Raw genomic sequence first — 25,483 nt, forward strand, 5'->3', positions numbered from 1 at the left:
ACCCTATAAAAAGGTATTTAGAAAAGCGAGGCGTACTTTGTTGACATGCTAATTAAGATTTTTAATCAAGTATGAGTTGAGACCTCTACTTAAAGCGTAGCAAGGGCTTATGAAGCAAGCAAGAGGAGGACTACTAGGCATGTTCCAGAGGTGTTGGGCATCAGGAAGATGGCAACAAGAAACTTTGTCTTCGGCAGCATAAATATAGAGATCGGGGGACAGAATTGAACATTTGCTCCAGATGAAGGAAAACTTACCTACTGCTCTGTATGATGAACACTAGGCATGACCAACGTTTATTTCTATGCTTCTTGCAAAATGTCATAATTATACACAGTATAAGGTAACACATTACAAAATGGCATCCTGATAAAGGTGGTAAAATCAAAGTCATGCAGTGTCCTAGCATCAAGGGCGTTGCTAGGGTCATAAAAGATCTAGGGTACAAGCCCCAAGGCATATATTCACCCCCTCCAGCAAAAATTAGACGTGTGTATATATATTTTTAGGGTGGGGAATTTAGCACATACAGTTAGAGGTATACGCCGGAAACATTACAGACGTAGACCTCTAACCTAATGGGGTATTTTTATTTCAGGAATTTTTGACATTTCCACAGCATAAGCCATAAATGTTACATGAGAATCACATCTCTGGGATTTGCACCTATCTCTAGAATGGCAGTGCCTTGACCATGTCTTGCATCTGACAAGTATAGCACACTGACCTCAGTTGTTTACGGCCACCTCTTGCAGCCTAGATGTGGAGGGCAGCAGCTGTCTCACGAGACAGCACAGATTGGGAGACCTCCTTCTAGAGATAGGTGTGCATCCCAAATGTTGGACCACATCTATCAGACTTTCATGGCATTTCCTGTGGGGATATCATAAATGTCTGAGACAAGAATATCCCTTTTAGGGCGCCCACCCACTGGCGATTTTTTTTCCCTGCGAAATTCGCAGCATTTTTTTCTCTGCAGGGGTCTATGGGACTTGTAATGTTAAAATCGCGATCGCGCAAAATCGCGGTAAATTGCGATTTTGCGCGATCGCGATTTTAACATTACAAGTCCCATAGACCCCAGGAGAAAAAAAATGCTGCGAATTTCGCAGGGGGAAAAAAACGCCAGTGGGTAGGCACCCTAAGTCAGAGGTATACACTTGGTGTATATCTCTGATGTGCCTAAAAAAATGAAGTATGAAAAATTCATTTTTCTAAATAAGAATATGGTAGCATACATCTGCCAGGCGAAGGCATGCTTGTTGTAAAGCCCCGCTCACAGATGTCACACCTGGCTGTCCTTTTCCATAAGAAAAGCCATGTTGCATGTCTTTCCCCAACCAGCAATACACACAGGAGCTGAGGAAAGTACATGGGGCGGAGCATAACATCAGGGAGAGTTGGGGCTGCACGATGCAGGAGAACTCTAAGTCCTGGTTCCTGCTATCACACAAGGACTACAGGTGATGGTCTGGGAGTTTAGATACACTTGTCCTGGTGCTGCTGAAAAGAATCCAACACCAGTGGGGTCCACTGGTCAATTTAGCAGCAAAGCAATCGTTGACACTGTTCCGTAGGAGATCAGGGTTTGTAATTGGTGACAGAGAACAGGATTTAAGAAAAACGTTTGGTACTGTATTAAACAGTAGAGCCCAAATCTAAGGGCCTAGCGATGCCTGTGCCTAACCTATAAACCCTTACACCAGATATAAGGCTCCCGTTGTCCCCTGGTGTCTTCATCCACAACAGAAAATTATGATGTTACATTTCCACAAAAGCGTCGCCCCTCACACCTGGGTCAGTATTAAAACAAGCAGATGTTTTTGTGGTGACAAGAATAGCAGCTCCTTCCTCTACAGCCGGCAAAGGAAACAAATAGTCAGACAGAACATTGTCATAAATACTGACACCCGCTAGATTGTTCACATCTTCGTTCTCTGCTACTGGTTTCTTTAGTTCATCACACGAGGCTTGTTCTAAATCTGCACCTTTGCTACTGCTTTTAGTTGCAATGTCACCACAGGTCTTGCCAAAGGAACCTGAAAACACAGATGTACATGGTAAGTGTCTTCCCAAGGCTAACCAAAGCTGGCACAAAACATATGTTTAACACTTTAATATAGCGTATGGTTAGTATAGTAAGAAAATAAAGGAAAGATTAAAATATTCAGATTGTACCAACTTTATTCTATTAAACAGGTTTTCTGGGACTACATAGCTGATGACATGTCCTCAGGATAGGTCAGTTGATCAGCGGGGGTCCACCAATCGGGATCCCTACTGATCAGCTGTTTTGTTGCAGTGTCCATTTTTGCAAACATCACAACAGGAAGAGCAGCCATGTTGGTTGTCACTTTTTAAATAGCTTCTTAGAAACCCATGGTAAAACTTAGATTTTACAATTGATTGACGATGCTGACAAAATAAAAAGTTCACTGTCTGCTTCTAATATCCTAATTCAGAGGGGATTGGCAATATGGCCGCATTTCTTCTCACTTTTGGAAAAATTGGCTGTCATAGCAAACTAAAATATGTCTGTAAGTAAACAAAATATAATTACCAACTTTTGCTTTAGCTTTTGCCTTCAGGTAGAAATCTTCTATAATTAAATGTTTGTCACTCTATAATATGTTCTAGTAAAGGGGTTTTAGGGAGTTTTATTATTGATGACCTATCCTCAGGATAGGTCATCAAAAGTTAGTTGATTGGCGAAGATCTGTCATATATTGTCTACTCCAAAACAACTGCGAGCAGCTGAGACATGAACTCGGATTGAAATCTGGGCATTTGTAGGCTATGTCATCACCCAGAGTTTTTTCATTTTCAACAAACCAATTGTGAACCGGTTTTTAAGTGTGGCCAGGTGCATTATCCTCGTGAAAGACGGGGACGCCATTAGGGAATACCGCTGTTATGAAGGCGTGTACTTGGATTGTGCAATTTGTAGGTAGGTGGCACATGTCAAAGTAACATCCACATGAACACCAGGACCAAAGATTTTCCAGCAGAACATTGCCCAGAGAAGTATGCTACCTCTGCTGGCTTGTCTTCTGCCCATATACCCTGATGCCATCTCTTCAGCAGGTAAGTGACCCACACATGCACCCAGCTATCCATCATTATGTAAAAGAAATTGTGATTCATCAGACCTGGCTACCTTCTTCCATTGCTCCTTAGTGTAGTTATGATGCTCAACTGCCTATTGTAGTTAGATTTGCTGGTGGGCAGGAGTCCTCATAGGCACTCTTACTGGTTGGTGGCTGAGAAGCCTCATACACAAGAAGATGTGATACGCTGTGTGTCCTGACACCTTTATATCATCATAGACAGCAGTACCATTCAGTAATTTCTAGTACAATAGTTCTTCTGTGGAATTGGACCAGATGAGCTAGCCTTCTCTCCCGAGTGCATCAGTGAGCCTTGGGCACCCATGTCTCAGTCACCCGTTCATGGGTTATCCTTTCTTGAATCACTTCTGATAGTTAGGAATCACTGCTTATCAGGAACCCGGCATAATAGCTACTATTTTGAAGTTTTGGTGTGGAAAAAAATGCTGCAAAGAGTGCTTTCAAAAATAGAAGTGTCAATAGTTTAGTTTTGTCAATTAAAAAATGCTAACGGAATAAATAAGTGGGCAAGAAATAAATCAAAATAATATTTGGTGCAACCACCCTTTGCCTTCAAAACAGCATCAGTTCTTCTAGATGGACTTGCACAAAGTCATGGATGTTGTAGGATTGTAGTCAGGTGTATGATTAACCAATTATATAGGTGATAATCATCATTTTCAGATGTAAGTTGAAATACAGTCATTAACTGAAACAGAAGCAGCTGTGTAGGAGGGTTAAAACTCATTGAGAAACAGCCAAACTCTACTACACAGGTGAGTGTCATGTCTGTTTCCTTGGATCTGAGGTACTACAGGTAATCTGCAGTTCTCCTGCTTAGGTGTGGGGGATTGTGCTGGCTGTGTGTGTGTCTCCAGTCAGCCACTCACTCCAGGTCAGTACACATAAAGCTGTCTTCCCAGGTGTGGGTGTGGTCAGTTTTCTCTGTTCTTATTCTCTCTCTGTGTTGTGTGAGCAGGTTCTATGTATGGTGGCTGCAAGAAAGGTTTGTGTTTTGTGTTTGTTTGGTTGTGTTGCTGGACTCTTGGTTAGTGTAGGGACTAGCGGTATAGCCGGAGCTGCAATGTGGCCCACTAGCTTCTATATGATGATCAAAATGTCAACTAATACCTAGCATTTATAGCTTATCATCTGCTAATACTGGTTGCGTGTTTGCTGCTGGATGGTGTGATTCTGGCTCTGTGTGTCTTCTTGCTCTGTCCAGTTGTCCCTATTTGTGATGGCACGTGTATGTGTCCTAACCAGGGTGCATAGGTCCAAGAGCATCAAGGGCCCAGATCTGAAGACCACTGGGCCGCCCTTTACTGGGGCGATATCCCCGCTAAGATAGGTCTATGTCACTTACCCTAGTAGAAGATAGGGAAAGGTGTTAATCTCTTGTTATGTCACCTGGTGTTCCCTATCATCTGGGTCACGTTCGTGTGGGCCTGGTACTCACTTGCCCTCACAAACGTAACAGTGAGGTTAATGAAGACAGTTACATAAAAGTCTACATACCCCTGTTAAGATGCCAGGTCTTTGTCATGTTAAAAAATCCAACAAAGATGAATAGTTTCGGATTTATTTCCACCTTCAATTTGACCCGTTATCTGTACAATTCCATTGACAAAAAAGTGAAATCTTTTAAGTTGTAAAAATAAAATAATGTGGTTGCGTAAACATGCACACCATAAAACTAATACTTTGTTGATGTACTCTGACTTTATGACAGCATTCATTTTTTGGGGGGGTAGTTGTCTATCAGCATGGCACATCTTGACTTGGCAAGCTTTGCCCACTGCTCATTGCAAAAGTGCTCCAAATCTGTCAGATTGTGGGGATAAATTGTGTGTAGCGCCCTCTTCTGGTCAACCCACAGATATTCAATGGGGTTCAAGTCTGGGCTCTGGCTGGGCCATTGCAAAACTTTGATCTTCTGGCGAAGCCATTCTTTGTTGATTTGGAGATATGCTTTGGGTCCTTGTGCTGCAAGGAAAAATTCCTCATCATCTTCAGCTTTTTTGCAGAAACCTGAGGGTTTTGTGCCGAAATGGACCGATTTTTAAAACTGTTCATAATTTGCTCCACCTAGACGAAGCCCCCAGTTCCAGCAGCAGAAAAATATCCCAAAGCACCAAGCCTCTTGGTTCCATTGGTGGGTCCTACCCTTGCATATGTCTTTGACACTGTTTGATTAGATCCATTTATCTTTATTACCATTCAGAAGCACTTTGTTCTTTGTTGTGTTATTTTTAACATATGAATGTGATTTACTAATCAGAATCTCTGGGACTTGCACTGAGTTACGTATGCTAATACCAAGACCTGCTACACACTCTAATCCCTTACTGTTGGATCCATGGTTTTTACATGGCCTCCTTGTGTTATTTGTGTTGGGTGTTAGATGTATATCTTTAATAAAATGATTGCTTGGCTTCATACTCCTTTTGCTTTTTTGTGTTAAAACAGAAGAGAAAAATAGTTTATGCAAATACTGACAGATTTATCATCTGAGAATTCCCAGAGCTTTCGATCTGAGTTACCTCAAGAAACCAAAAGCTGTGCCGCCTGCTTTCAGAAGATTGTGCCCAATTCAGTGAGTTTCCTCTCACAAGAGCAATGAACCCTTCTGGTCCAGCCGATACTGAGACTGTTGTACTAGTATAATGCACAACTGACTAGCTGCTACTCCCCAGCAGTTATGTTTCTCAATAACTCTACTTTCTACCATGTTAACAGTTGTGGAGTCCGGCTGATTCCTGTTCTCAGGGATGATTGCACATATCAGATTTCCACCTAGCAACAGTTCTCCAAGCGTGAAATGGTATAGGTCATTACTTCTATATCTATCCCCGCACGTGTAGGTGAAATTGTCGCAGCAAATGATTGGCAGCCATAAATAGTAACTATGAACTAGCTGTACCTACATTACTGAAGTGCGTACGAATACCATCAATATTTCTGGAGTTTCTATGCAGGGCAGTTAACATGTAGGCTGTGGCTGCTACATGATGGTGGCTGCTAGGCATAAGAAAAAGCAGGAGATTATGCTTTTCGAGAGAGAGAGATTTGTTTAACCCCTTAAGGAACAGGGTGTTTTAGTCCTTAAGGACCAGACACTGGGGATTTTACCTAATTTGTTGATTTACGGCCCTATTTTATTTTCTTCAGCTACAAAAATTATTTTTTCTGCTTTTTTTGTTACATATAGGGCTACTTTTTAATTACTTTTTATTCACTGAATTTGTTTTCAGTTTTTTGTTTTATCAGGGGTAAAAAAAAGCTAAAAAAAGTTTTCAATTTATAGTTGTTTATTTTTTAAATATTTACACAGAAATAAAATACAGGAATGGGTTCCTCATTTTGTTTTGGGCATTTTGATATATAATTATATAGTCTTAGATTACAAAGTGCGTATGGTGATGGTTTTGGTTGGCATCATCAGTGGGTCACTTTCTTTTATATATATATATATATATATATATATATAAAATTTATTTTTTAATTTTATTCTGTAATTTTTTAAAATTATTCTTGTTACTAGTTTATACTATATACGACCTCTGGGGGTCATTCACATTGTCTTCGTTTTTTTATTTCACACTTTTCCACTGTAGGTGGGATATAGGTAGGAGCCACAGTTTCAGGGTAAAACATCCCCCAGTAGTAACAGTAGTCACTAATAGAGCTGAATTGAGTCTGCTAGGACCCTGCAGCTCTGCTGTGGCAGGGGGCATCTGGTGGTCATGTGATCGCTGGGTCAAAAAGCGTAAGTGATACTTCCGCTTTCTCTCTTCACTACATAGCGCTCATTGGGTGCCATGAAGCCTGCAAGAGTGAAGGCAGAAGCGGTCAAAAACCGCTCTTGCCTTTTCCGGCTCCTTGGCTGTCACTAACAGCCTAGGAACTGGCCTGCTCTTGCTAGATTGCAGGAGCTTTAATCCCGATCTGTATTTTTACCATCAGCCAAGATTAAAACCCAGGACCAAGTGCCGTAAATTTATGGTGTTTAGTCCTTAAAGGGAAAAATAAAAAAATCAATCTTTGTCCTGAAGATGGTCAGTACCTAATAATCATTAACATATTTTATCTACATGCAAAAATATCTGTCTGAGAGGATATTTGCTGGGGCAGAAGACGAGGACTTATAATGGTTCAGCCCAGCAGTAATTGCTCAGCATAGAGAATTATGAACAGGCAGGTTGTCCTAATGCTGCAGAAACGTCTCCTGCTACCAATGTTAATGTCAGGGTAGTATGGGACGATTGTTGCAGTAATACCTTTACCTTAGATACTCATCACTAAAAAAAATAGACTCAGATTTGACCTTGGTGTTCAGTTCTTGGTTTTAGACTTAAGGCCCTTTTACACACAACGATTATCGCTCAAAATTCGCTCAAAAGCCATCTTTTGAGCGATAATCGTTGCGTGTAAATGTATGCCTATTGTACACTTGCCGTGCACTTTTCATCCATCACTGAGATCAGCTCAGCTTAAAATCCAGCGGGACTAATAAAACGGACAGCATACTGAGTTCTCCACGGGCAGCGCTGATAACATTCTTTCAGCAGCTGTCCCACTGGAGAACAATAGTGATGTATTTAGAGAACAGACCCCCCACTGTTCTCTAAATACATGCAAATGAAGCTAGTTAGCTACTAATAGGCTGATTAGCCCATTAGTAGCTAACACAAAATGATTGCTCAAAACTGTCAGTTTCTGACGAATTTTGAGCGATCATCTGTGTGTGTAAATGCACCTTTAGGCACTTGCTGTGCTTGGACATAGATTATTCTTGGCATATTATGCTAATAGTATCTATGAGGATTTCAATGCCAATTGTACACTGGAAAAAAACTTACACATTATGATCTGTAGCACAAGTTGGTTAAAATTAGCTTAGAGGGAAAACCCCAGTAATAAAACAAAGTTTTCTTTATTATAAGTCTCTAGGGCATTTTTTAGAATCTTTATTCATTTATGTGTGGAGAAGAAATGATCACCGCTCTGTGCAAGACTAAATGGCACTCAGAGCTGCTGACACTTTCTTAGCATTCAGGGCTGTTAGCTGTTATGGAGTACATTAACCCTTTCCAATCCACTGTCTGGCGTCTAAAGACATTCTGATTGAAGGCTGTACAGCTCTGATGTTGGAAGACGTCCGGCAGGGTATTCTTACTGTAGATTACTGTCTGCTCTGTTGTCGGGGGCCTCTTCAGCATTTCACATACTGCAGTACAGTCTCTAGCCAGCAGATGGCACCATTGTATAATGGCAGAAAGAGAAAGCCCCCTAGGAAACCCTGAATCCAAAATTGGATTGAAAAGGGTTAAGGCCTCATGCATGTGAAGCTCGTGGTTTCCAATGGGTTCTTTCACATGAGCGATGTTTTGTAGCCTGAAAGAATCCATTGGAAACCATAGGCTTCACATAAATGCGTCTTGTAGCGATGTTGCTTCACTACAAAGTCGTGCGATTTTGTGGCCCGTGTGCAGGAGCTCTTAGTGTCACCATATTGCATTTTTTAATCAGGATTTTCCAATCACAATGCTTTATGACATATTACTAGGATGTGCCATGAAGCATTGATCGTTAAGCTCCAGTCATTGCAACCTTCATCAGTTTCAAGAATGGACTGGTTTTTGTCCTTTTTGCTGAGAACAATGATTATTTATCTACTTTTTGGGTAGTTCATAACACATTATGGTGATAAAATAACTTTCATGGTGCGTTCACATGTGGTGGATTTGCCATGGATTTTTTGCAGTGGAAACACTTCAGGGAGTTTGTTCTAAAATCATTTGGTGTTGATTTTGACATGGATTTTCCTGTGAATTGAAGGAGTGAATTCAAATTGAAAATGTGAAATCTGCAGCGGAGCCACACTAAAATTTACATCAAAATCCACACCATTTGATGCAGATTTTGAGGCAGATTTCCTGCAAATTTTTCCACTGAGGAAAATCTGCAGCAAATCAACCAAGCGTGAATACACCCTAAAGCCTCATGGCCACAGGTGGGTCGGATTCCGCCGGCGGGAGCCCGCAGTGGGAGCCGACCCTACCCGCTGCCAAGGACATTTTTTTACCTGACTGGTCTTTTGCGGACCTGTCCACATCTTCTCCTTTCGGTCTGGATCTTCTTTCTTCTGCATTGCAAATACGTGTGAACGCATCAGCCATTGTGCGGCTACGCATTACACTTTTATAAACTCCTGTTTTCCTACAGAACTGCGGCAAGTCTGCAACATCAGCTGCGGATGGGCAGCAGATTGAACAGCTTCCATTGACTTCAATGGAAGCTGTCAGTGCAGGATCCGCGTAGAAATGGATCATGCTGCGATTTGTTTTCCTGGACCAGAAGATCCGCAAATAAAATCCACATGCTGCAATTAATTTGCTGACGCTCATGCATCCCTATGGGCGGTTTAATTTGTGGATCTCCCACACGAGTGCCTAGCACGGTTATCGCTAATCAAATCCGCCCATGGGCATGGGGCCTTAATGTACTCCATAACAGGTAACAGCCCTGAATGCTAAGAAAGTGTCAGCAGCTCTGATTGCCATTTAGTCTTGGACAGAGCGGTGATCATTTCTTCTGCACACCAAAATGATGGAGATTTTCTACCGTGAGCAATTTAAAGGCTTCTTCACACGGCTGTATGTGCAACTACGCTCGCCGCTACAGAGCGTAGTTGGGCATGAATGGGATTTTTTTTTCTTCTTAGATTATTCAAACTTTGCACTATAGCGCGTGAGTTTGAATAAAAAAGTGGGAAGATAGGTCCTGTCCTATCCTTCCCGAACGTAGTGTTAACTATGTGCAAGAAAGATAGGGCAAATCCTATCTTTTCTCACCCGTACTATTAACGAGAATACCACTAATGAAAATGAAACCATTGAAATCAATGGTTTCGTTTTGCCCTGTTATGTGGCCGTGATGATCATGGCCGCATAAAGGGACTAAATCACGCCCTCACGTGTTTTTGCCCTTTATTTGATATTTTGATAAGCGTCATGTATCACAATATTCTTCCAGACATTGTTCTTGTGTTCTTGGACACATACTGCGTGCATATATATATATATATATATATATATATATATATATATATATATATATATATATGTATATATATATATATATATATATAATATATACTAAGTTATTTCTGACTGTCACAGCATGTTATAACATTCAGCAAGACATTCCATTTAGTTTGCATGATAAAAGTAAAACATTTTACCTGCGGCCAGCTTCCGTTTTCTATGCAACATAAATGTTACAATCACCACAGTTGATACTAACGCTACAATTAATACCACCAGTATCCAAATCACGTAGTTTGTGTCTTTTTCAATCAAAGTGCCCCTGGAACCTAAAAAAAATTATAGGACATCTTAAAATACATGACTTCAATAAAATGGCATTATATCATTTTACATGTATTTGGAATACTCTCATTTTGTAATCTACTCCATAATTTATTCAGCGTGGCAGTCTTCAAAGATGTTATTAGTGACATGCTCGAAAACACTGGTGGAGTCCAAAAACACATTAGGGCAGTTTCAGAGAAGCGTAGTTTAACATGTCCGTAATATGAACATCGGGAACGCTAGTTTTTCTCCTTAGGGAGAGCACCTAGAAGGTAAGTGAGTGAGGGGAATCATAAGGCCATTCATGCTCCTCTGGGTAATATGCAAATAAGGGTGATGGAACAGCTGTCTGTGTATGGTTTCTGGCTTGGCTATCAATTCCCAGTAATTGTTACAAGGCTTGTATAAAGTGTCTAACATTGACTTGCAGCAATGCTGACTTCCAATAGATGGCGCTGCAGAGATTTTGTTCCATCTCCCTTATTTGCATAATATGAACATGTTACACATGATACTAAACTGAATGCCATGAATATTTCTTCATTGTTTGGTCTGTATTTGCCTTTGTATTTGCTGTCATTGGTTGTGTTTTCTACTGGATAAATACTGCCCAACAGAATATAATACCAATTAATGCAAATATGCAGACAAAAAAGGTCATACTGCATTTTTAAAACATGGCTATGAAAAATATGGTCATGTGAATAGATACATTACAGCCACATAAAGCAAATGAAATGTTTGTCGCTATTACAGCTATTGACTAATTTTTTTAAATTCTACCAGTATTTAGGATAATCGTTTCTGAAAAAGTGTCTTACAGCCTTTGGGTAGGAACCTTGTTTTTTTATATTTTGACACATATATAGATGTTTAGACACAGAATAAAGCTGAATATCCTACAGCACCATAGTATAGACGGTTTAATACATCGTATAAAAGAAAATGGCATCTTTCTCCACTTATCAGATATGCATTTGCCCTACAACCAACCATTGCAGTGTCTGGAATGGTCTAAAAACTCTGCATTGAAAAGCTATGTCAAATATGACGCATGAACATTTTTAGAAATGTTAATTCCACTGAGAGATCATATTACACAGAGCTGAGCTGTAGAGAACCATTAGGGGAGGATACTTTTAGTTTGGGTCAGTAGACCCACGGTTGGGCTGGGACTTGCAGCTATAATGTAGAAGCTAAAATGTAGTCTCACTGTTGCCCAAGCCTAAGGCAGTGATGTGGAAGGGAGGATGTATCATGATGTCAGTCTATGTTTTTAATATTCAATTCCAGATTGTTTGGCATATAGAGCTTTTACTATAATCCCCTATAAGACTATATATCTTTATCAGACTGAAACCTCTAGTCAAAGACATTTTGGAAATTTCCCAAAATGTTTTCATCTTCCTAATTACCTTCTGTTTTATATATGATTGAGGCCCCGGCACTTGTGGGCGGCACCTCTTTGTGCGTCACTTGGGAATTTGTAGACCCTATGCAAATAATAAAACAACAATAGCAAAGTGAAATTAGAGAAATCTAATATACAGTGGGAGCAATGATATATGTAACATTGCAAATATAAAGGAAATATAGCAGAAGTGAAGTTTTGCTGCGCTTGACTCCATAATCCCCATAGACTTCAAAGTCCATGACATGTCTTTGTTTTAACAAATGATGCATAGAGCTGATTAGTGATGGAGGTTCATCAGACCTTCATTCTCCCCCTAAGGCTTCATTCACAAGGGTGTCCTGTTCACGTACAATCGACACGTGAAAAATATTGCTTTTAATAGAACCAATGGTTTCCCATAGAGGCGTTCAGATGAAGGAATTTTACATAGTAATATAGTTCGTAAGGCCGAATGAAGAAAATGTCCATCTAGTCCAGCCTGTCTATCCTCCTGTGTTGATCCAGAGGAAGGCAAAAAACCCCAAGAGCAGAAGCCAATAGCCCTTTTGGGGAAAAAGTTCCTTCTCGACTCCCTAATGGCAATCAGATTGTTCCCTGGATCAACCCCCAATAGTTCCTACCTGCCTGTATACCCGGATTAACAATTAAACTAGGATTTATATCCTATAATATCCTTCCTCTCCAGAAAGACATCAAGTCCCCTTTTAAAGTCCTCTATGGATTTTGCCATCACCACTTCCTCAGGCAGAGAGTTCAACAGTCTAACTGCTCTTACAGTAAAGAACCCCTTTCTATGTTGGTGATGAAACCTGCTTTCCTCTAAACGTAGAGGATGCCCTCTTGTTGCCGTCGCAGTCCTGGGTATAAACAGATCATGGGAGAGATCCTTGTATTGTCCCCTCATGTACTTATACATAGTTATTTGATCACCCCTTACCCGTCTTTTTTCCAGGGTAAATAATCCCAATTTGGATAGCCTCTCTGGGTATTCCAGTCCCGTCATTCCATGTATTAGTTTAGTTGCCCTTCTTTGAACCCCCTCTAGTACTCTAACATCTTTCCTGAGCATCAGTGACCAGAACTGTACACAGTATTCCACGTGAGGCCTGACAAGTGCCTTATACAATGGAAGGATAATGTTTTCGTCCTTCGCCCCTATACCTCTTTTAATGCACCCCAAGACTTTATTTGCCTTTGCAGCAGCTGACTGGCATTGGTTACTCCAGTTTAGTCTACAATCCACTAGTACCCTCAGGTCTTTTTCCATCTCACTTTTCCCCAGCAGTGCCCCATTTAGTGTATATTGGTGACATCCGTTTCTCCTTCCTATGTGCATTACCTTACATTTTTCAACATTGAACTTCATTTGCCATTTTTCTGCCCAAGCCCCCAGCTTATCTAGGTCTGTTTGTAGCTGCACATTGTCCTCCGTTACATTAATTATATTGTATAATTTTGTGTCATCTGTAAATATTGATATTTTGCTGTGCAGACCCTCTATCAGGTCGTTGATAAATATATTGAACAGAATGGGGCCCAATACTGAACCTTGTGGCACCCCACTAGTGACTGTGGCCCAATCAGAATATGAACCATTTATTACCACCCTCTGCTTTCTATCATTGAGCCAATTCTGTACCCAATAACATACGTTTTCACCCAATCCGAGCTGCCTCATTTTGTATATTAGCCTATTATGAGGCACAGGGAAATGCTTCTTAGACGTGCTAAAAACTCGCACCTTCAAAAGATAGGACAAGCGTTGCTACAATGCCCGTATCAAAGTTCCATACTGCGTGAAAGGATAAAACCTGACTAGAGATGAGCGAGCACGCTCGGATAATGCAGTTACTCGAGCGAGCATCGCTCTTCTCCAGTAACTGCATTCTCATCCAAGCAGGGCATCCAGAAGAGGGTGGGGGGCACTCTACAGTTATCAATAATGGTTTATTATGTTTGTGTAACCTTGGTGCTGCTGAAGGTCCAGCTCTAAGGCAGTTTAGTAGCAATAAAATGAAAACACACCTGTTAGTGCTGATAACATCCAGAGCCCAGCACAGAAGAGTTCATGGCCCCCTCAAATTCAGACTTCTCTGCCCCCTACTGCTCTCTCATACAAGAAATGTGAGAAGCTCACAGACATACAGGGAGTTATCCTTTAAGAAACAGCATGTAAGGGCCCTTTTACAAGCAACGATTATTACTAAAATGACTGCACAAGTAAACAATCTGACAACATCTTTGCACTAAATTTTGCATACAGATAATGGCTTTTAATTATCTCCATTGCCTCAATTAGCTAAAGAAAACTGTGAGGGTTATCTGGCAGGCAGGATTCCATTGTCTCCTTCCAGCAGAGTAATCAGTGTACTCATTATGTATGCAAGGCAAACACAATAAGTACATTATTAAGTCCACAAGCCGCTCAAAAGACTGACGAATTCCATTCGAATGGAACGAATTTTGAGCAGTAAAATGATGTTTTTTATGAGAGCTAAGAACCAGTGCTAAATGACAATTGAACATACAGTGCACGACTGCCCGCATTTGCATGTAACGATTATCACTCACCTTCGGCCATTTGAACGAATTTTGAGCAATAGTCATTGCGTGTAAAAGAGCCTTAAGGTATGTCAGGGATGAGAGTGTACTGCACTGTGCTTTATGTGTCCAGTATATATGAATGCATAGATGCAGTGTGTGTATATATGCATTTGTTTCTGTGAGCAAATCTGTATATAGATTTGTGTGATATATGCTTATACACTGTTGTATTTATAAATGACATACTTGAAAACTCCCCTGGAATGTCTGGACAACTCCTGGAAAAAAAGGAGATCTCTTGGACTCCCAGAGGAGCCAGAGAATCTTCCCACTACCAGGTTCTACCATGTTGAAGTATACTCACCTCTCCTTCAGCCTTCTTCACTCCTGGGGTGCCGTTCGTGAACTAGGATGGTGTCTGTGGACTGTAGTGGTGTCAGGGAGTGAGGAGGACTGCAGGAACAGGGAGATGTGAGAATTTGCATATGTGGTCTGGGGTCTATTGTGAAGAGGACCCCAATGTGGGGTCTGTAGTAAAGGGGAGTGAAGTCTGAGGATCTGTATGTTATGGGATCTGATATCAGTATTTGTTTAGGGGATCTGGTTAAATATAATAGGCAGGGAGGTATATTGTATATAAATGAGCGGAGCATAAGGTATGCTACTTTATGAATATTTTCAGAATGTCTATTTGCATTCTCAAAAGTATGATTAATGGTTCATTCACGCAACATCATTCGCTTTGCTGTGGTGTCCTGGGGCTCCATTTGAATCACCAAAGACGGTATTCAGACAGAACCCCCAACAGAACTGTAGACTTTAATGAGGTATTCATAGTGGACAGAATAGTCAACTACACTATTATGTCTTCCGGAAATAAATGGAAAAGAATGTAAACCATGTCAAATGGCGACACCTTTAGATTCTGTTTGGCTAATTAAATTCTATAGTTCCATTCAGGGAATCCCCACTGTTAACCCCATACGTACTGTAATCAATGTTGATTGTACATTTATAAGGTTCACAGAGGTAGGGCGCTCTCTCTGTGACACCATCTGCCCTCCACCATGTAATCATGGAGGGCCAATGGGTTGCCATGGTAACCACCAGCAGTGAATGGTATCTGGGCCTGTAATTGCTATGTTAAGTGATAATACATTATAGTACAGAAGTACTGCTGTGTATTATCTGATCTATCATAACATCACAAGTTCAAGTCCCCTGCAGTTGCATAAAAAATGTAAAAAAAAATAAACATAGTAAAAGAGTAAAAAAAAATGTTTGCACACTTTTCCCTTTTGTTTTAAAAAACATTCTTAGGTCCAAAATTGTCCTTGTCCTTAAGGGGTTAAGGAAGCAACGTTTTTTTCATTCTTTCATTGTTCCATTTTGAAAGTTGTAATTTTGTAATTTTTCCATCAATGTGGCTTTATGAGGGCTTGTTTTTGTGAGACGAGATACAATTTTCATTGCTACCATTTTGGGGCACATGTAACTCATTGTTTAACTTTTCCCTCTGAAGGCGGGAAATTGAGAATAAAACTGCTGTTATTTTTACCTTTTTAATGTTGCAGCTTTTATCATGCAGCATAATATATTACCTTCAGGCCTCCTTCATATGGCCGTATGCATTTATACGTTCGCCCGTACGCACCGCATAATCGCATGAATGAAGATTAGACGTGATCAAGTCCCGATCTTTATTCATGTATTTCCAGCAATTCATACGGGCGCTGCTGTGTATAGGCAAAAAATAAGCAGAAGTGGTGAAAGTCAACCATCGCTGCAAAATGCTTGGAATGACCAATCATGCTTATATAGGGCCAGCTTTCTTCTTTTCCCAGTGTTGTATGCCAGGTAACTCCCTCCCTCTCAGTTTTTCCAGCTTCCATAAAAGTCTATTGGAGCTTACTGCATATTTCAGCAAAAGATAGGGCAAGACCTTTCTTTTCACACGGCATATAAAATCGGTGACCGAAAACAGTCGTGTATCTGCTATTTTTCCTGGCGCAATTTTTTAACAAATGAATGAATACATTGGAGTCCAATGCTTCGCATGGTCGCGTTTTTTAAACGATTTTTAATGCGTCTGAATACCTGCGTAGATACAGTCATCTAAATAAGCGTTTAGGCTAACCTCACAGGGCTAGCGCAATCTCAGGCTATGAATAAAAAGAAAGGGGTGCATATTCGTGCAAATTTAAGCGTCTCGCAACGTACAAATCTTGCACAATTTTCTTGTTCGTGTGAAGCCGGCCTCATTGTACAAGTCAGTACATATACTTTGCGGCCAAATTTATATAGTTTTTCTTATGTTTCAGCACCATTCTACAATAAAACACTTTTTTGATTTGCATTTGTATCGACATATTCTGAAAGGTGTTGACCAAACTGTGTAAGATTTTTGTGTGAATGACCTGTCTTTTGTGCCCTCACTGGGCAGGAAGGGGTTAAGACCGGCTTCACATGGGCGAGAAAACCACTGGAGATTTGTGCATCGCGAGACTCCCTGCTTTTGAATCGGCTCATACAGATGAGCGATTTTTTTTCACCGCACCGTGATCCGATATGGGAAGCAAATCACGGCATGTCCTATCTTTCTGCGTGCTCTCACATCTCCAATTGTTTGCAATGGGGCCAGCGGCAGCATCACGCCCCATGCTAGGTGCACGCTGTGATATAAAGATATTGATAAAGTGTCCCCCCAGCTGTCCATATCAACTTGTCGTTCAGGACCCTGGGAAAGCTGAATGGACTCAATATTAATTCCCCCCTTCTACCCTCTCAACTGCCTAACCTTTGATGTATATGTGGCCATAGGAAGCCCTTTGTTCGGGTGGCAATAAAGTTAAGGCAGTGACAGGTAGATACTTATTGACCCCCCTGCAATGAGACTCGGGTAGTTCCCACAGACACCATGTCACCGAAAGCCAGATTAATGGAGAATCTTTTAATAAGGGTTATTAGTTGTTTGTGCCCGATATGAATTATATTTTTGGAATCGAGCAGACCAGCTGAATGAAACACATCTAGACGCATTGAGGTCCGAAGCCCAGAACACCCTGAATGGTGTATCTGCGTACCTGATTATAATTTACATGTCATACTTGATGTCTCTTAATAGATAAAATCATGACCAGAAATATGCTGGGCCTATATTCCCTCCCACCGAGATATGGGGAAAATGGGAAATTATGATTTTTCCCCAAAAGATGCATGGCCCCACCCCAACCCTCCTGAATGACATCAGAGGAGACAGGGGGAGGAGTGTTCTGAGGGATCCTTTAGAATTCAGGGCTCCACAGACCCCGGTTGTCAGACCACAGAGGTATGCTGCTGTATATGGACTGTCCCGTTTTGTTTTCAGGAACTCTGCCAATCTGAACCTTGGGCTGAATATCCCAAATCCGTTTATTTTTCGCCTTTCAAAATACTGTCTTGTTGTGTATACCTGTATATCATTATACTACCGTGTAACAAACTTTTTGTATATCCTTTGTATATATATATATATATATATATATATATATATATATATATATATATATATATATATATATATATATATGTATGTGCACTGCTAGTCTTTTTAGAATAAATCTACAATTTATTAGTCAGCCTTGTCTGTTTTAAAATGAATCATTAACTACGAAGGTTGTGTTCATAATTCATAGTCTGGGTCCCAGCTTCCCTGAACAGCTGGTGGTGGTAGCGTGTATGTGTGCAGCATTGTAGAGCTCTGGAGTGCGTTAGACTAGATCAGGTGGTAATTTAAGCTCTCACTTTGCATGCGTGCAGAAGCTCGGGAAAGCTGGGTACAAATCAGCCTGTACTCTAAGGACTCCAAGCTTGCAATACCGCTAGAGTGATCGATTGAGGCTCGGCCATGACACGTGGTCATAGCAGCAAGGCACTTGAAATAGCTGATCCGTGACAAATCGGTAATAGAGGCAGGAGCTGTCAGGGTCCCCCCTCTCCCATCCGTGACATACGAGATGTGAGGTCTCCCATTGAAAGCAATGGGGGAAACTCTGCAATCCTTCACCGCAGCTGTCAGCTGTGGCAGATGATCGCTTCCTCTCCAAAGTGACACGATGCGGTTTTGAAACAAAAATGCCTCGCTTCCGCAGGGAAAATGCATGACGGCAAGTGCGTAATTCACGGCCCAATATCACATTCACCCATGTTAAGTTAGCCTAAGGGTCATACAGCAAATACTGCAGCACTCACAATATACAGCAGTTTACATATTATTGGTGCACAGAATGGTAACTGAAGGCAAGAGCAGAAGTGAGATTCAATTTGCCTACAGCCCAAAGGGCTTCCCTGCACACGGGAAATTCCTCTGATATCATTTCTGTGACATCATTTAATTTACTGTAAAAGCCCAGTGTATATCGCATATGTTAAACATCACTATATTTAGTATCATATGGTTAAAGTGGTATTACACTTGTTATTTCGTTATTCCTGCAAACTGGTTGTATGCGATTAGAAAAACATGGCTACTTTCTACTACCTACAATACCACCACTTGTCCATGATCTAAGGTTGGTATTTGCGCCTGAAGGATGGTTTTACAGGCAGCAGTCTTTGGAAAAATGCAGCAGTTTTTGAGCCTTGAGTTATTATGAGCCATTTACACTGGACAATTATTGCTTAAAATTTGAGCGATAATCGTGCAGTGTATATACAAGAAAAATGCTCACTGTTCGTTCGCAAGTCGTTATTGCTGACTTTCAGTCAGCATAAAAACTATCTCTGGATCGCGGGCTTCTTGTTCCATGTAAATGCTTTCCGCTCAGCTGAGCGAGAATCTTGCGGTCCAGCGGTGAAGTCTATCAGTCTAAACACTCTGCATGAGCGCTAACGACCTTAGAGGTAATGTCAGTGCTTGTGAAGTCGCTTAAACAGTGTTTCTCAACTCCAGTCCTCAGGAACCCTCAACAGGTCATGTTTTCAGGATCTTTTATAGTAAGAACACCTATGGCAATGTCTGAGGCGCCGCCAATAATTACATCACCTGTGCAATACTGAGGAAATCCTGAAAACATGACCTGTTGGGGGTCCCTGAGGACTGGATTTGAGAAACACTGGTTTAACCCCTTTAGTGGCATGCCTGAAAAATCCCCTAAAAATCAGTGTTGAAAAGTGCTGAAGACTACCTAAACCTGCCACTGAAGGAGTTAAATAACAGTCATCCCAAGTGAAAGGGCCATTAGTATTGTGTTTAACCCCTTAAAGGGGTTGTCCCGTGGCAGCAAGTGGGTCTATACACTTCTGTATGGCCATATTAATGCACTTTGTAATGTACATTGTGCATTAATTATGAGCCATACAGAAGTAATAAAAAGTTTTTTACTTACCTGCTCCGTTGCTAGCGTCCTCGTTCCCATGGAGGCGACTAATTTTCGCCCTCCGATGGCCAAATTAGCCGCGCTTGCGCAGTCCGGGTCTTCTGCCCTCTTCAATGGAGCCGCTCGTGCAGAATGCCGGCTCCGTGTAGCTCCGCCCCGTCACGTGCCGATTCCAGCCAATCAGGAGGCTGGAATCGGCAATGGACCGCACAGAAGAGCTGCGGTCCACGGAGGGAGCAGACCCCGGCGGCCATCTTCAGCAGGTAAGTATGAAGACGCCGGACCGCCGGGATTCAGGTAAGCGCTGAGCGGTTTGTTTTTTTAACCCCTGCATCGGGGTTGTCTCGCGCTGAACGGGGGGGGGGAGTTAAAAAAAAAACAAAAAAAAAAAACGTTTCGGCGCGGAACAACCCCTTTAATGATGGAGCTTTTTTGCTTTTTTCCATTTTCGTTTTTTCCTCCCCCCTTTTAAAAAATTGTAACTCCTCTATTTATACATTGACGTCACTGTATGAGGGCTTGTTTTTTGCGGGACGAGTTGTATTTTTGAATGGCACTATTTATTGTACCATATAATGTACTGAAAAACTTAAAAATTCTAAGTGGAGAGAAATTTTTAAAAATGACATTCCGCCATCTTTTGGTGCGTCCTATTTCTACGGCGCACAAACAGCAACAAAAATGACATGATAACTTTATTCTATTGGTGAGTACGATTACTATGATACCAAACTTGTATAGTTTTTTTTTTTGCTGTACTACTTGTATTTTTTTTTTAAGATATTTAATTTTTTTAAATTATTTTCTGTCTCTATTTTCTGCGCACAATAACTTTTAAATTTTTTTGGCTACATAGTTGTATGAGGACTCATTTTGTGCGGTATGTCCTGACATTTCCGTTGGTACCATTTTTGTATACAAACAACTTTTTGATCGCTTTTTATTACATTTTTTCTTGGAGACAGGGTGACCAAAAAAGCGCATTTCTGGGGTTCTTTTTTTTCCGGACGACGTTCACCGTGCGGGGTGAATAATGCATTACTTTGCTAGATCAGACTTTTACGGACACAGCGATACCAAATACATATTTTTGCTTTATTATTTAGATTCTTTTATTGCAAATATGGCAAAAGGGGGGATTTTTGAACTTTTAGAACTTTTTTTTTAATAATTAGTAAAACTTTATTGGGTTTTTTTTTACACTTTCTTTCAGTCCCCGGGAAAGGGGGGGGGGCCAAAACCAGTGATGCTTTGATCGCTCCTGCAGTATGATGTAATGCTATAGCATTACATCATACTGCTTTTTGACAGGCAGTCTATCGAGCCACCCCACGGGAATGGCTTGATAGTCAGTCTCCTAAGCCAGCTCTGGGGCCTTTCAGAAGGCCCGCGGGTGCCATGACACCTGCATGGCTCCCCCGATCTCACCGCGGGGGGGCGTACGGGACCCCGAGACATTGTTCGGGGGATTTAAATGCCACTGGCAGAATTGACAGCGGCATTTAAAGGGTTAATAGCTGCGATCAGCGGCACGACCAATTGCAGCTATTGCCCATGGGTTTCAGCTGTAATAAGCGGCTGACGCCCGCACTGTACGGAGGGAGATAGCAGCGCTATCTCCCTCCATACACATCCTGCAATGGCAGGATGTAAAAACACTATTGGGCCATCACTAAAGGGTTAATATCTGCATGTTGACTTACACATGGCATGTCATCTTCTGCCAAAGGTGTAAAAAAAAGCAAGAAAAAAACTCTACCATAAATGCGTTGTTTTTTCCAAAAAGATTGCTAATAGGCTGTTAATAATACAGGCGAGAAAAGATAGGGCAAGACCTTTCTTCCTGCTGTTTTTTTCAAACTCGCGCGCATTAGCACAGAGTTTGAATACTTGGAAGAATGAAAAGAGAAACCAATTAATGCTCAACTATGCTCCATAGCAGTGAGCATAGTAGTGAACAAGCCCTTGGGCTGCTTTCAGGCGAGCGTACTTTTGCTCCATATTTGGTCCATGTTTTGCCGACCATAATACAGAGCTAATGTAAATTTATGTATCTGTATTTTTCATGGCCGTTCTTAAAAATCACAGCATGTCCTACTTTTTCTCTTTATGACTCCATATTGCTATTATATTCTATTGGGCAAATAAGAATCAGTGTTTGACCAGTAAAAAATAAAAGCAACAACAGAGGCAAATAAGGATGGAATTCTGATGACATTTGGTTGTAATTTCATCTGTAACACGCATCCGCATTAGAGATGTGTTACAATATGGCCTGGGGGCTTAAACAGATGGGAGTGTCTTAGTCCCGTTATGTGGCCATGATAGTTTTCACTATCGGGATTCTTGCCCGTTAATATGCCCAAGAAAAGATAGGACTTGCCCTATCTTTCTCGCATGAAGTTAATAGTACGTGCCAGAAAGATATGGCAGTACGTATCTTCTCACTTTTTTTTCAAACTTGAGCACTAGCGCAGAGTTTGAATAGTCTGAGGGAAAAAAAAGAAACCCCTAGCGGTGAGCATAGTTATGCATACGCTCATCTGAAGAAGCCTTAAAAGTGACTTTTTTAACAACTTCCTGTGCCCTTCTTTTAATCTGGGATGTTTTATAATGCAGGATCTGTCAAGCTACAAGTCAATAATATAGGAATACTGGGTACTTAAGGTATATTTACATGGACATTTGTGATTGCGATCCGTGTAAAATAGTCCAATCATTTGTGCAACTTTACGCACTTTTTAATGTCTTGTGCTGATTTTTCAGCATGATTTTCATCCGCTTCCATCAGATTTTTACACGTAAAAAAATACATAAAACTCAGTTCTGTATTTCCTGGTTCTCTTTATTTCTTTTACGGCCACCATGGTTACAGATGTTAAAAAGAGATTGCATCAAAAGAGTGCAGTCGGTTTTTTTAATGTAACCATAGACTTGAATGGGCAATTTTCATCTAAAAATTACAACAAAATTTGCAGAGATTTTTTTTTCTCAGACTGTTCATCCAATTAAAAAAACTCCCCATGTGAATACAACAACTTAAAATACTGTGCTTTATATCAGTTCAAATTTGCTCCGATATTTGGGACAGAAAATCTGATGGAAAAATTACCCGTGTAGGAGAATATTCACACAGATGTTTTTTTCCTTCCAATTTTCAGACCGAAAAAAAGCCAGTTCAAAATCAGATGGGAATAGAACGCATTAATTTCAATATGAATATACACATGGGCTTTTTATTAGTTGGATGGAGGAACAGTATGTCCTATTTTTTTATGAAAATCGCCCATTCACATCTTTGGGTGCATTTAAAAAATGGATTGCACTTCCACAATGCAAGTGTGATGCATTGTAAATGCATGTAACTATGGGTATTAGGGCGCCCACCCACTGGCGTTTTTTTTCCCTGCGAAATTCGCAGCATTTTTTTCTCTGCAGGGGTCTATGGGACTTGTAATGTTAAAATCGCGATCGCGCAAAATCGCAATTTACCGCGAAATCGCGATTTTGCGCGATCGCGATTTTAACATTACAAGTCCCATAGACCCCTGCAGAGAAAAAAATGCTGCGAATTTCGCAGAGAAAAAAAACGCCAGTGGGTGGGCGCCCTTATAGAAAAACATAAAGAGAACCAGGAAGGACAGAGCCAATAAACTGATGCTGTTTTTTCTTAACAATTTTTATTGAATGAAGCGTTTTTTTTGTTTGTTTTTTTTAAAGAATGCAAACATGTTGAAATTGCACTGCAAAGTCGCAAAAACGCATGTAAATTGCAAGAAAAGGACTTAAAGGGGTTGTCCCGCGCCGAAACGGGTTTTTTTTTTGTTTTTTTTAAACCCAACCCCCCCCCCCCCCCCCCCCCCGTTCGGCGCGAGACAACCCCGATGCAGGGGTTAAAAAAACAAACCGCTCAGCGCTTACCTGAATCCCGGCGGTCCGGTGTCTTCATACTTACCTGCTGAAGATGGCCGCCGGGGTCTGCTCCCTCCGTGGACCGCAGCTCTTCTGTGCGGTCCATTGCCGATTCCAGCCTCCTGATTGGCTGGAATCGGCACGTGACGGGGCGGAGCTACACGGAGCCGGCATTCTGCACGAGCGGCTCCATTGAAGAGAGCAGAAGACCCGGACTGCGCAAGCGCGGCTAATTTGGCCATCGGAGGGCGAAAATTAGTCGGCTCCATGGGAACGAGGACGCCAGCAATGGAGCAGGTAAGTAAAAAACTTTTTATAACTTCTGTATGGCTCATAATTAATGCACAATGTACATTACAAAGTGCATTAATATGGCCATACAGAAGTGTATAGACCCACTTGCTGCCGCGGGACAACCCCTTTAAGAAAAATAATTGCCTGTGTGAATATAACCGTACATGAAGTGATTCGCAGTAAGCAATCACAGAGTACGTATATTGTTACATTTGTTAAAGGGGTAGTCCCATCTTAGCTTTTCATGGCCAAGATGGGAAAACCCAGGCCTCTGTTTCCGGCCACCTGTCAGAAAAAGCCAAGCTCTTCGGCACAGCGCTGTCCATGTAGCTCTTATTACAGTGAATGAGGGCTACAGAAACAGCGTAGCACAAGGTAAGAAAACAACATAGTGTGCTGTGCTACGCTGATTCCATAGCTTTCATTCACTTCAATGGGCGCTGTGCTAAGGCGCTCGGCTGTTTCCGAGAGGTGGCCAGAAAGAGAGGACCAGGAGGCTGGTGACTGTAGCAGCGGTTTCCAATCTCGCCTATAGATGGGAATACCCCTTTAAACCTTTAGCTAATTGACTGAACTATAAATGTCCATACATGAATGGTAGAGTTTCAATTTTGTATGTATAAATGATCAACTTGGTTAAGAATGAGTGATCTCTTATTTTTTACCATTAACGTTCTGTTCATTTATATTAGACGGTTAACATTACAAACACTCATCATCATTCAGACTTGAATCTTTTTATGTAAACATAAATGACTTGGTGGGAAGTTGGTGGGTCACCATTCTAGAACAATATCTACAACATGAGCCTAAACTTCCTCTGTACATAGGATTCTTCCATAACCCTATGTGTAAAACTTTTATTTCATTCAACCTCGGCTAGCAACCATCTGGACGAAAGTGATAAACAATACAAAAGGATAGGTGGCATGTTACATCTTACAGGCACCAAGTTATGATGAGGCTCAATGATGAACTAACTACTCATAGAAAATACTCATAAAGGGCGATACAAAAAGTAAAAGCAGAACATAACCTCCCAAAAATACAACTTTACCATATAGATACAAATGTAAATTCATTTCACAAAATCAAGATAGTAAATTCAAGGATCCAGTATATCTGGACATGAAAACACTGGAAAAAAAGTAGAAATACAACTTACCTGAACAGAAACTGAGACAATCGGGAGGAGGTTTGTGACAGCGAAGTTTACAGGGCTCACATTGTGACAGTAGGTCATCAAAATACTGAGCTGTCGAGCAACGTTCACCCATTTGTAATCGCATTCGCAACTCCATGAACTAAATTGTGCAGAGGTCGTGTGATGAGATTTTCAAACACTTGACATGCAAATGGGTTAGATGATTAAGAATGCCTTCCAGTGACTGCGAAGCTGTGTCACATGCTTCATGCAGGTGCTTGAGATTTACAGATGCATTTAACTAAGTTATGCAGATGCATGAGAGAATACACAAG

The 25,483-nt window shown here is 41.1% G+C and overlaps 1 protein-coding gene across 1 annotated transcript; it reads right to left on the reverse strand.

Moving 5' to 3' along the window:
- Window positions 1-1,761: 1,761 nt before the first annotated feature.
- Window positions 1,762-25,281, reverse strand: TNFRSF17 (TNF receptor superfamily member 17). The gene is made up of 4 exons (XM_066577486.1): window positions 25,170-25,281; window positions 11,899-11,976; window positions 10,354-10,485; window positions 1,762-2,039 (listed from the first exon to the last, which is right to left on the reverse strand). Exons 1-4 carry the CDS (start codon window positions 25,279-25,281, stop codon window positions 1,762-1,764), a joined length of 600 nt encoding a protein of 199 aa, XP_066433583.1.
- Window positions 25,282-25,483: the final 202 nt, after the last annotated feature.

Source organism: Eleutherodactylus coqui, chromosome 8 (assembly GCF_035609145.1).
Source record: "Eleutherodactylus coqui strain aEleCoq1 chromosome 8, aEleCoq1.hap1, whole genome shotgun sequence".
Taxonomy (NCBI): Eukaryota; Metazoa; Chordata; class Amphibia; order Anura; family Eleutherodactylidae; genus Eleutherodactylus; species Eleutherodactylus coqui.

Excerpts from the sequence above, each read along its gene's own strand:
- TNFRSF17 (XM_066577486.1), bottom strand. The coding sequence starts at position 25,281 with ATGGGTGAACGTTGCTCGACAGCTCAGTATTTTGATGACCTACTGTCA. Across the intron at positions 11,977-25,169 it reads TTGTCTCAGTTTCTGTTCAG|GGTCTACAAATTCCCAAGTG; the intron begins GTAAGTTGTATT and ends TTATTTGCATAG. Across the intron at positions 10,486-11,898 it reads AATCATATATAAAACAGAAG|GTTCCAGGGGCACTTTGATT; the intron begins GTAATTAGGAAG and ends AATTTTTTTTAG.